Source organism: Nuphar pumila, chromosome 10 (assembly GCF_984573655.1).
Source record: "Nuphar pumila chromosome 10, dmNupPumi1.hap1.1, whole genome shotgun sequence".
Lineage (NCBI taxonomy): Eukaryota > Viridiplantae > Streptophyta > Magnoliopsida > Nymphaeales > Nymphaeaceae > Nuphar > Nuphar pumila.
In genome coordinates, this window is record NC_143258.1 from 39,126,177 (window position 1) to 39,139,904 (window position 13,728).

General features: G+C 34.7%; 1 protein-coding gene across 1 annotated transcript in view; it reads right to left on the minus strand.

Moving 5' to 3' along the window:
• Window positions 1-5,045: 5,045 nt before the first annotated feature.
• Window positions 5,046-13,728, minus strand: part of LOC149826700 (chromatin structure-remodeling complex protein BSH-like) — a 35,344-nt gene continuing 26,661 nt past the window's right edge. Inside the window, exon 7 of the mRNA XM_090018366.1 lies at window positions 5,046-5,081. Coding sequence (XP_089874492.1) covers window positions 5,046-5,081 — 36 coding nt within the window. The remainder of the gene's footprint in view (window positions 5,082-13,728) is intronic.

The window sequence follows — 13,728 nt, forward strand, 5'->3', positions numbered from 1 at the left end:
ATTCAGGACTTATTTGGAGTTTTGGTTGATTTAGGACTCTAACTTTGACTGCATTTTTTGACTTATTTTCACTAGTTTTGAGAAAATCCTTCAAAAACTTCTTCATTTGGCTTTCAAAAATCTAAATTTTAGAGTTTCAGTTGGTTTAGGACTCTGGTCTAAAGTTTCATTTTGCTTAGGACTCTATTTTCAAAACCTCTGATTTTCATTCAGTAATTTTAACTCTGTTTTAAAACCATTTCTGATCTTTATTCCAACTTTTTCAAAACTCTGATGTGGGACCCACATAGTTGGTGCCATATCTGGTGGAGTCTCGATCCAGTCAGAACTCTATTTGGTTCAAAAACTTTTAATTTCAATTCTCAATCTAAATCTCTTTTGAAAACCTTTATTTTCAAGTTTTAAAAGCGTCTTTGAAAAATCAAGTGGGGCTCACTCTGGGTGGTGCCACATTTGAAAGTGTTTGGGTTAGCTTAGGGTTAGTCCATGTCCTAATTAGGTTAGGAGTTAGAAGAGTCAAAATCGATTTTAAAAATCCATCTTTATTTTAGTGTTTTAGACTTGTTTTATATAAAGTTAAAAAAAAAACAAGTGTGGGCCCGCCTAGGTGGCACCAGATTTGTGACTGTTCTAAGTTGAATTAGGTGAGTTAAGTTAATTAATGAGAGTTAGATTAGGTTAGGATTCCTCATAAAAATTGCCCCCCTCCCCCCTTAGTGGATTTAGATAAAACTTTGAAAAGACAAAATAGCATTAATTAGCCCTAATTAATAGCTTTTTCAAAAAACTATAAAAAGGGGCAAAAGGGGGGGTCGACCCCTAGGCTTTTCTCTCTTCTTTTCTTGCTCTCTCTCTTTCCTCTAGCAACCTTCAAGCCCTCCTCCATTGCAGCAACCTCCAAGGTGAGTTTTACTTAACTTATTTCATCAATTTTATTAGTTCTTCATGCTTTTTTTTTATAGTTTTCACCATAGTCGCCCCTTATTTGTTGGATTCAAGCATAGTTTTCAATCAAGAACCATAAAATCAATTCAAGAAAGTGATCTAACGCCGTTTGAGGGTATTCTTCATGATTCCAATCCATTCAAATCGGCGGAAATACTGTTTTTTCTATTTAAACCCATTAAAAGATGAGATTCACCTGTTAAATGGGTCAAATCTCTCTTTTCGAAGGCTAAATCAAATTCTAACCATGTATTCCCTATTTTTTTTATCATATTAATGTTTAGTTTGGTCATTCAATCATCAAATACAATTTTGTGATATTATTTGCATAATTTTCTTATTATTTTCATGTTTAGATTAGGGTTTTGCAAGCTTTATTGATAATACTCGATTTTCAATCCCGGGCACACGGAAATCACATTGTTTCATGTTTAAGTTTCTGTCAAAAAAATATGATGTTTTTAAGGTTGGTCTAAGCGTTTGTCAGTAACTTTCCACACAAAAGTGGATTATTTTGGATTCTGGAACCCTGTAAAAAAAAATAGAAAACTGAAACTTATTTTTTAAACCATGAAATCGCTATGTGGATTCGGGAAGAACCTGTCGAGGCGATATCCGCTTCGCCAAAGATCCGATGGATGATCCGTAAGTTGTAATGTATTTGTCTTGATGTATAGTATATACTGTAAATTTTTCATATTTGTATGCAACTGTTTGCTATTTTTCCTCTATTAGAAAGTAGAATCGGTTTTACAGAGTCTGTTATGCATTGTCTAAACCCTAGATTGACTTGTGTCAATCGTATCTCCCTCACCAGAGATCCGATCGATGATCCGTAAAATGAAAATTCTTCCTCTGTGTATCTGCTGTTCACTGCTAAAATTTTATAATTTTTGAATAGGATTTGCTATTTCCTTATACCCAAAATCGGATGTACTTATTTCAACTCGTTATTGATTCGTCGGAATTGAGCATATATTTTTGGAACAATATCTCCTAACCAAAGATGATTTTTCTGATCTGTAAAAAGGAAAATATCTATTTTTATGTCTAGTATCTCTCTATAAATGCTTATAAATTTTCATGGTGATTTGATTCCTGATTCGGGTCTGACACTGTGATAGGTATGTGCCCGTAGGCAAAATCGTGTATTTTAGGGTTTTATTCAATTTTGTTATTAAAATAATATCAAAAATATATATTTTTGAATAAAATTTAATTTTAGGGTTATTAAAACCATTCATGTTGATTTTTATTGATTTTTAATTCATTTGATATATTTTTTGATTAAATCTTGAAAATAGGGTGCCCGCAAAGTCCCGATTTGAGTAAAACACGAGCGAAAATCACTATTTTTGTGATATTTCGATTTTTTTATAAAAAGTTTGATATTTTTAATGTTTGATCATGTTTATATTCATGCTATGGTACTTCATACCCGATTTGGCTTTGATTTGAATCCATTTGAGTCCTAAATCCAAAGTTTTACCAAAATCTTTTCTGAAAACCCTGATTTCAAGGCCATAGTTTTGTTTTCAAGAGTATTTTTATCATTTTTCTCCAAATTATGAATTTCAAATTTGTTTATCTTTATTATTTCTTTAATTTTGTATCATATTTTTTTATATTTATTTTAGGAAAACCTGAAAAAAGGCTTATATATGGATAAATCCAATGATTTCTAGATATTAATAGATAAATTCAAAAAAGCTAACATATTTTCACAAACAAGTTTTCTAGTTTTACAGGGATATTCAAGACTGTATTTTTTTTATTCTTCTTTATTTAAATTTAATTAGTGATGTAAATTAAATGCAAACTTTAGAATAAGAACTTACTTTTCCTGCTTATAATAGGATTGCATTGCATATAATTTTATTTTTCAATAATATTAATGTGTGATGGATGATGATTCATGCATATTTGAACTCACAATGGTCTACACGAATAGCACATGCACTAGCTTCTAAGGAGTTGATAAACTCGGTGGATTTCGTATTTGTGGTCATAGTCAGAATACGAACAAAACCTAGATTTATCATCTTTTTCTAAGCTACAATCAACCTCCACTCTTAGGCATCTTCAGAAATCATTGCATATTTTAAAGTTTTTTCCAATTATTTTCTTCTTTTAGAACCAAATAAGGCATTATTCAATACATATTCGTGGTCATAGTCAGGGATATGTAGAGAATTTATTTCATCAAAATTCTATATGGCATATAAATTTCTTTTTCAAATGATTTTCTCAAATTTTTCAAAAAATATTTTTACAAGTTACGTTCATTCATTCATCTAGGTTTAGATTGCATCATGAATGATTTTCACAAGGCTACACGCCCATCCTTTTGATCAATTCAAGGGTTCAAAACTTAGAAAAATCATTTTTCTCAAAAAAATCTTCAAAGTTTTCTCAGAATTCAATCTTTTCTTCAGAAATCAACCTTCAAAGAGGCTTCTCAGACATGATTCACGATTTTCAAGATGTCTTCATTTGTAAATATTTACAAGTATTTCCAAATCTTTGAAGCATATATCATATTTTCGATCTACATTTTCTGAAATTCATAGCACATGCCTGATTCTTTGTGCATTTAGGGAATAGAACATCGATTTAGACAACTTGAATAAAGCAAAACACCAGATTGATCTTTTGTTCAATTACCTCTGGTTATGGTGCCAGGAATGGTTGAATCTCGTACCGACAGGAGAGTCCCATTCTTTGGAATTATCCTGCATTTTAAAACGAAGGAGAGTTATTTTCAAAATCTTTTTCAAAGGTCAATTTGACTTACAAAAGTAAAATTTTGCAATGATAACATAGGGTTTGTTGAAAATTTTAAAAAGTAAAAAAAATGTATATAACCTTACATGCCTAGAGTTTTTGGAATTTCGATTCACACTTTTGGTAAAATTTGAATTTTAGTCTCGAGGGAACAAATTAAAATAAATAATTTAAATATTTTTAATGTTAGAATTTTATTAATGAAAATGTAGTGGGTGTTAATTTAACTAAATTATATGCTTTAGCATTTCATGTAAATTGGGTGTTAATTTAACTAAATTATATGCTTTAGTATTTCATGTAAATTATAAATTAATTTGTAAAACATTTCAATTGAATTTAAAATAAATTTAATTTGAATTTCATGGAATGATTTTTAAAAATTAACTAAAATTTATAAAATGGTAGGAGTCTATAGGTGGGGCAACCCATCCTATGTGGCATCCTAATTTAAAGTTGAAAATAATAAAAAAAAAATTAAATTGAGGTTAATTTGAAAGTTACCAAAAACAAGGTAAAAGTGAAAAAAGTCAAAACTTAATATTTGTCAAAAATAAACCCCATAAGGGGTGGCGCCATTTTTAGAGGGACCTAAAAGGGTCCAGCAAGGGCTGGACCCATGAATAGAATAGGAAACCAACACTACAATAAAAATGCTATCCACCGCTAATCCATCGTTGTACATGTTTACGATGAATTTTGCGACAGACTAACAACAGATATCATCCGTCACATAACCCTAGTCGCTAAATTGCAACAGAATTTATCTACCCCCAATCCATCGCTATGTTGCGATGGATTAGCGACAGATCATGTACATCGTGAATTCATCGATAAACTAAGATCGATTTGGTTAAGCGACAGAATTTAATCTGTCGCTATTTCTGTCACTACCATTTATCGATGGATGATTATCTGTCACTAATTTCTATTGCTAATTAGCGATGGCTTGAATTTTTCCACAAACCAACGACTACCTCAAATTGGCGACCGAACAATGACAGATATTATCCATCGCTACTCCATCGCTAATTTGTTATAAAAATTTTAAATAATTTTTTTAAATATTTTGAAAATCGAGAAAAATTTCTCGTATAATTCATATATCCTGCTTATAAAAAAACAATACAAATAAAAAATGCATACAAATTAAACAAAAATGCTAAGTTAAGCAAACTTTAACTACTAAGTACAATCCTTACGAAGTTATAATTAGTTACAAGTTTGTCAAACAAATTAAACAAAAAAATCTAATCCTCGCCAAGATTTTGGGCATCATCCTCTTCATTTTCTTGATCTGCCCCTTCCTCCATGCCTCAATCAGTTTCTCTACATTGATCATCTCCATCATCCTACAAAAGAGAACCAAAATGTTAGTATTTATAAACAAAACATAATGAAATAAATTATATGCAATCCGTCTAATCTAATGCAACAAAGTAAATGGTTGAATGACAAATAGACTAGTAATAAACTGAAAGACATTAAAAAAATTATAAGAAAAAATTTATAGCAACTCAATCATGCATATCTGACGGGTACCTGAGCTCATGTTGAATGCAGATGAAGTTCTACTTTCTTGAAAAAAGTTGCACAACTCATTACGGACAAGGTTGGGAATGACTTTATTTAAAAAGTGTTGCATTTGTCTTCAAGATACTGATAAACACCATCCCAAGACACAGTAGGGTCAATAGGACGTTGGGAGTTGATGCTGGCGAGAGAACTCTGTGAGCCCGGGCTGCAGGAGGCAACAACTGGTGTGGTGTTCATGTTACTCCCAAACCCGAAAACACGACCCTTTTTTGGCTCACCTGTAGCAGTCACCCATGCTGCAAGATCAAAAGACAGATGCTGAGTGGAGTCATTACCATATCGTTGTATCATTTGCTGCTCGTATGACTCCTACAAAATAAAAATTAGAATATAAATTAATAATTAAGAATTACAATATTTATGATAACATAATTTAAAGTAACTTGTATATTACAATGTTTATTAATACAATAAATGCATACCGTTGTCAGTCTCGCCTTCTCTGATCCAAAATCTCTCGTGCTCTTACATTTATGTGTTTCAACAAACACATCCTTGTAAGGCACAATGCTTCATTTTTCTGCTTCATGCAATGTGACATGATATAAAAAATTGATTAATAAGTATGCAGAAATACTCATAAATTTGATAATATATATATTGATGACTTACCGTTTTCTTCTGTTGGCTCCCAAAAGTCCTAGATCCACCTGTGTGTAGATGCACATCGGGCATCGCTGATCGGTTTTGTGCAGCTTTTGCTGAGCGGTTTCAAAAATCATTGCTCTCTCACTTGTCGCACATGCCCTCTCAATAATTTCTCCTGACAGTAGCCGGCCCATGGCCCTTCCACTGCAGTGGATCATCTATCCCACCAACTGCTTTTTTTACTGCAATCTTCATATTGTGCAGCATGTCGGCAAATCGATTGACAGCCACCTTCTGCCACACTACCCTTGTGTCCTTCTCCTCGTTTTCACTCACGAAGCGATGGGAGGCCTATAAATACTTTCAGAATGTTAGCACATATTTTAATAAAACACTGCTTGTTATGATAAATGATTACATGCCATGAATGAAAAAATTAAGCTATCCAACACCTCTCTCGGGTACTCTTTCCATTGTGCTACCGGTCTTGAAAGATGATGCAGTAATGACTTCGTAATTTCTCGTATTACTTCTTGTTGCTCAAACCTTGCACTGCACATGAAAAAATACACATTAATAATCGATCACCAATATATATTTTTTATAAGTTAAATATTGAACAAGTGACAATGAAATACTTACGGTCGACCATCAATATACACTATTTGAATTACTTGTCGTGGGTCACACGGAGAAGACCTTGCATCTGGCATATGTGGGTCATGTGTAGGCGAAACAGCATCTACAGAACAATGAGTTAGAAATTCATATAATGTAAATTTCAACTAATCAAATATACAATTATTTAAATGATATACCTATCGAAGGAGCCCGTGAAGAAGAAGACTTGGACTAACTACCACTGGTTGCTCGATGACTGTGTCCTCCACGAACCATATTCTAACAAATTAAAATGTACTGGTAATACATTCAAACATTGCAATACGTTTCAATATATTCAAATCATTCTAATCATTCAGATCAAATTGAAAAAACTTTCATGTAAGACATTCAATAATTGCAACACATTTCAATATATTTAAATCAACATAATTAATTTCAATACATTCAAATCATTCATATGAAATTGAAAAAAACTTCATGCAAGACATTCAAACATTGTAATACATTTCAATATATTCAAATCAATACAATACATTTTCATACATTCAAATCATTCTAATCATTCAGATTATTCATATGAAATTGAAAAAAACTTCATGCAAGACATTCAAACATTGCAACACATTTCAATACATTCAAATGAATATAACACATTTCAATACATTCATATCATTCTAATCATTTAGATAAAATTGAAAAAACCTTCATGCAAGGCATTCAAACATTGCAATACATTTCAATATATTCAAATCATTTTAATCATTTAGATCATTCATATGAAATTGAAAAAAGCTTCATGCAAGACATTCAAACACTGCAACACATTTCAATATATTCATATCATTCTAATCATTTAGATCAAATTGAAAAAACCTTTATGCAAGACGTTCAAACATTGCAACACATTTCAATATATTCAAATGAATACAATACATTTCAATACATTCATATCATTTTAATCATTTAGATCAAATTAAAAAAACCTTCATGTAAGACATTCAAACATTACAATACATTTCAATATATTCAAATTATTCAAATCATTCAGATCATTCATATCAAATTGAAAAAAGCTTCATGCAAGACATTCAAACATTGCAACACTTTTCAATATATTCAAATCAATATAATACATTTCAATACATTCAAATTATTCATATGAAATTGAAAAAAACTTCATGCAAGACATTCAAACATTGCAACACATTTTAATATATTCAAATCAATATAATACATTGCCATACATTTAAATTATTCTAATCATTTAGATCAAATTATATTACAAGTTGTATTTCACTAGCTCGTGAATGACTCATCATCACTTGTCTGACTTTCATAGCCTTCTTCCTCCTCCTCCTCCTCTTCGTCATCATCTTCTTCTTTTTCATTTAGCGTCCATCCACTTCATATATCATTTGGATCACATTCTTCCATGCATGTGTCATAAGCCAATAGAGATATGACATGCATACCATGTGTGACATCGTGACCATAAGAGAAGTCATACATATCATCTGATTGGTAGTATTCATCCTCTTTATCAATCTTGTCTTCCTGTAACTGATCATACTTGGGGTATAGTTTTGACTTCACCTTACAAATTGCCCACCATTCATTTCTATCTGACTTCCTTGTAGTCGGATATGATGTATAGTACACTTGTTGAGCTTGTGAGGCTAATATAAATGGTTCATATGTTCCAAACTTTAACTTGTCATTCACCTCTACAATGCCTGAGACTTTGTCGACTCTAGTTGCTGTGGGATCAAACCATTGACACTTGAATAAAGTTAACCTGTTATTTGTTCCTAAGTAAGTCAACTCCATTATTTCTTCTATAACACCGTAGTAGTCATGTTCATTTTCACCATAGCTGCTACCCTTGATGCACACGCCACTATTCATCGTTGACTTGTTGACATTGTAGTTTTTTGTATGAAAACGATAACCATTTATGATATACCCGTTGTAACACTGCACAACTTTAGACGGACCATTCTGTAAATCACATATTCCTTGATCTTTAACATCACCATGGTAGACCTACAAGCACAAACAAGGACTATGATCACGACAAGTATCTTATTGTTGTATAAAGGGAAAAATGTATACAATCGTCCTTGCCAACTCTTTCAACCATGCCACGAATTTATTTTCACGTTCTTTCTGTACTTCTTCATCAGTGAGTTGTGAAAGCTTTTTCGCAATTCCAGATAAAATCGTCTACACTTAACATAAACATATTTTACCAAACCATGTAAACTTAATGTTACATATTAACTATACTTACTCAATATATGGGTTGATTGCTGAGCAATTGAAAAGGATATATATTTGTGCTGCGTCTTGCTCTCGATCTTCCAAGAGTCTTGACCGACAACTGTCAAATGTATGTCCAAGTGGTTGAAATATAGACAATTTGTCAGTTCCAGTTAATTATTCATCATCATCATTACGAGGTGGGCATGTGTAACGTGTTGGAATGTGATGTTCAAAGTACATAGATGAGAAATTTGAAATCTCTTCCAAGGTGTACACCTCACAAATAGAGCCCTCTACTCTTGCTTTATTCCGAACCTTTTTTTTTTGAGGTCAAACATGTATTTGTCAACAATATACATCTCAGATTACAATAAATTTCTCAATAGTATTTAAAAGAAAATTTTAAATAAATATATACCTTTCAAATGGGTACATCCACCGATATTGCACAGGTCCACCAACCCTTAGTTCATATGGTAAATGTATGACCACATGTTCCATAACATCAAAAAATGCTGGTGAAAATATCTTCTCCAGCTGACAAATAGTAGTTACGATAGATTTCTCTAGATTCTTTACCTCAGATACTACAACTTCAGATGTGCACAATGTTCTAAAAAATCTACTCAACTCGGACAGTACCCTCCATATAGGTTTGTCTAACATATCATGGAATGCTAGGGGTATCAACCGTTGCATAATGACATGACAATCATGACTCTTCAACCTATATAACTGTTCATCGTCTATCTTCACAGCCCGAGCAATGTTAGAAACATAGCCGTCTGGAAATCTAAACTGTCTCAACCATTGACATACCAGCTTTACTTGATCTGTACCAAGCACATACCTTGCCTTTGGTTTCAGTACTTTGCCATTGTACTCTTTGAGTTCTAATTCTGATCTTTTACATATCACTTTTAAATCCATAAGTGCCTTCAGATTATCCTTCATTTTTCCTTTCATGTTCATTACTGTATTGAATATATTATCAAACACATTTTTCTCCACATGCATGACATCTAAATTATGTCGTATCAATAAGGTTGGCCAATATGGTAGTTTCCAAAATATAGATGTTTTTGTTCAATTGTGATCCTTCCCAAATCCAATAAAGGGCGTTGCCCTACGGGCATCTGTCAGTTCACATAGAAAGTATCACAATCTTCTTAAACTTTATGTCAGACAACCTTTTTGGTTGACCTTCCATTTTAGTTGTGCCTGCTCGAAACACATTCTTTTATTGTCAGAACAGATGATCGCTGGGTAGAAATCGACGATGACAATCAAACCAGCACGACTTTCTTCCATGCGTCAATCTAAACGATTTTATATCCTCCATGCAGTACGGACATGCTAACCTCTCATGTGTGCTCCAACCAGATAACATACTATATGCAGAGAAGTCACTGATTGTCCATAGAACAACAACCTTCATATTAAAGTTTTATTTTTTATGGGTATCGTATGTCAGAACACCGTCATCCCACAATATTTTCAGTTCATCAATCAATGGCCTCAAATATACTTCAAGATTTTGTCCGGGAGATGTCAGACCAGGGATCAATAGAGACAAGAAAAGATTTTGATGCTTTATACACAAGCTTGGAGGAAGGTTGTATGGGGTGACAAATACTGGCCAATATGAGTATGGGGTTGATCTACCCCCAAATGGATTAAATCCATATGTACATAAACCTAACCTAACATTTTTTACTTTCAAAGCGAAGTTCTGATGAGTACGATTAAAGTGCCTCCAAGCTTCTACGTCAACAGGATGTGTGATCATGTCTTCATCATGTCGAACTTTATTTGCATGCCATATCATTTGTTTAGCTGTCCTCGAAGACATATAAAGACGTTGCAATCTAGGGATGAGAGGAAAGTAGTAGAGTGACTTATACGACACTTCTTTTGACCTTGTGATACCATTTCCCTTTGTTTTTTGCTTGAACCGAGGATGTCTACATGATGGACATGATTTGCTTTTTTCTTGATCTTTAAAATACAACATGCAGTGATTGGGACAAACATATATCTTTTGATACCCCATACCTAGAGCATTTACCATAACCTTCGCACGGTAGAGATTTTGTGACATTTTTTCATTTTTGGGCAACATACTCTTTACAATAGAGCACAAACGGTCAAAACATGATTAACGCAAATTAAACTCGTACTTCAAATTCAGTAGTTAAAGAACTACAGACAAGATAGTGTGACTCTCGCAACCATTCCACAGTGGTTCATCAACATCTTTAAGTAAGTCATAGAATGTACTAGTTGCATCGTTTGTTGCTTTTTCTCTACCCCAGTTGATGCATCACTATGTCCCAAAGTAGGACCCATTTCTGGTTCTGCGACATCAAATATGAGGTCCCCATATGAATTATTATGCACCACATCCACCCTCGCGTCATAATTATTTCAAAATTCTTCACCATAAAGCGTCCAATTTTGATAACCACTAACAAAACCCTTCATGTATAGGTGATGTCTAATGTCATGAGGTTCTACAAATTGATTGTTCTTACACATCGTGCAAGGGCATCTGATCCGATCGGTAGGATCCACTGTACTGACATTTGTCGTTGTGAATTCAATAAAACTGTCAACACTATTCATATATTCATGCGACACCTCATTATCAACTATCCTACGATACATTCATTCACGATTTGCATCCATTTTTTCCTAAAATATTACAGATATTTTCATCACTAGTTAAAAAAATCTTAATAATGCTATAATGACACAAATATATTCATTTGAACAAAAAATTTAGGATACAATTTCACATAGAAGGCATAATCAAATGGAAAATAACTTCATGCAAGCATGGATATAGAAACATCAAACATTGCAATACATTCAACTTATTCATATCAAAACAATATCAAACATGTACCGACAACAAACACACTCCAATATCCTACTAACTACTATCATGCCTAGCATGAAATTCGTACTCCAAAAATAAGAACACTTCTATTCTCATACATTGAATTCATGCTCAACATGATCTCCAAACTCCATCAAAGTAGTCCTAGATATCCACAACTAAGTGAGTGTGTGAACAAAAAAGTGTTGCATCTAATAAATTAAATAACATATAATGCGCTTGCATCACTTACTCACCTCAGGTATTTACCCGATTTGAATTGCTTTTCACCAAAAATCCTTTACAAGCACAGTGCTCAGAGCTCCTTATATTTACTGAAAAACAGTAAAACCTGTTGAAAATCACACAAGAAACTTAGTTGAATGTTAAAACAGATTAAAACAAAACAAAACAAAAATCGAGGCACCCTTCTGCTTGTCAAAAACACACAGAGACAGGGGGTTTGCCCCTTGCCTGTCAAAAAACCCGAGCGGTAGGGGCTGAGGCCCCTGGCAGACTATAGGAGGCAGAGCTTCGCCCTCCTTGCTGGAAATTGATGGAGGGGCAAGGCCTCTGCCTCACAAAGGACAAGGTGGCAGAGGCAAGGGGTGAACCCTTGCCTGCCGGAAAACAAGACGGCAGAGGCAAAGCCCTTGCCTGACCAAGAGGAAAGAGGCAGAGGGCTGCCGAAAATTCAAAGGCGGCAGGGGGCCTCACCTCTGCATGCCTAAGGAAAACAAAGGCAGGGGCGAGGCCCCTACCAAAAAAATCCAGAGGCGGCAGGGAGGATCGCCCTTGCCAGACGAGAAAAAACATGGGTAGGGGCAGGGCCCCTGCCAAACATCCCATGGTGGCAGGGGGCCTCACCCCTGCTTGTTTGGTAAATAAGGGAGGCAGGGGCTTTACCCCTACCGAAAATTGCAAAGGCGCCAGAGGCATTGTCCCTGCCTGCCAAAAAAAAATAGAGACAGGTAGGGGCTCTGCCCCTACCTACCATAAAAATGAGAGGGGAAGGAGCATCTCCCTTGCTGGAAAATAAGGCGGCAGGGGCGAAGCCCCTGCTTGATAGAGAGGCAGGATGCATAAGGGCTCGGCCCTGCTTGACCAAGGAGAAAGGCAGCAGAGGCATCACCCTTGCCGGTCTGCTGAAAAATGACAGGCGGCAGGGGCATCACCCTTGCCGGTCTGCTGAAAAATGACAGATGGTAGGGGTGACGTCCCTGCCGAAACAAGATGAAGAAGAGAAAAAGCGAGAAGGAGATGATGAAGAAGAAGAAGACTGGGGTAGGGAGTTACCTGAGAGACTGGGGGGCGGTCGCTGGTAGCCGGAGAGAGGGACGGGGCGGTAGTTGGAGGGTGTGAGGGGGGATTTTGCCGGTAGCTGGACAGAGGGAGGGGGCAGTAGCTAGAGAGAGGACGGAAAGCGGCGCGGGTGAGAGAGAAAGAGAGCGGTGTGAGTGAGAGTAAAAAAAAATCGATTCCGTGCCCTATGGGGATTTACATCGACAGTTAGCGACGAACTTTTGCGATGAAATTTTTCCGTCGCAAACTTCATCGCTAACTAGCGACAGAGTTATTCCATCACTAAGTGCGTTGGGTTTTGTGACATAAAATTTCAGTCGCTAATCCGTCACTACTTAGCAAGGGAGTTGACAATGAATGTTTGTTCGTCGCTAATTTCGTAAATATTTACGAACTTAGCGACAAATGTTTTTTTCTCGCTAATCCATCGTAACTTTGCGACGAAAAAATTTCATCACAAAAGTCCGTCGCTATTTGGCATTTTTCTTATAGTGCAAGGCATAAGAAAAGGAAAAAAGAAGAAGTTGAATAGTCAACTTGCTTGCTTGTCAAGGAAGTTGGCATTTTTAAATTAGAAAAGAGTTGGACTACATGGGTTGACCACCCCATGTAGACTATTACATAGTATGTATGTATATATATATATATATATATATATATATATATATATATATATTAAACTAAGTTATGTAAATAAAAAAAGACATGGAAAAAGGAAAGAAAGAAGAAACATGTGAATTTTGGAA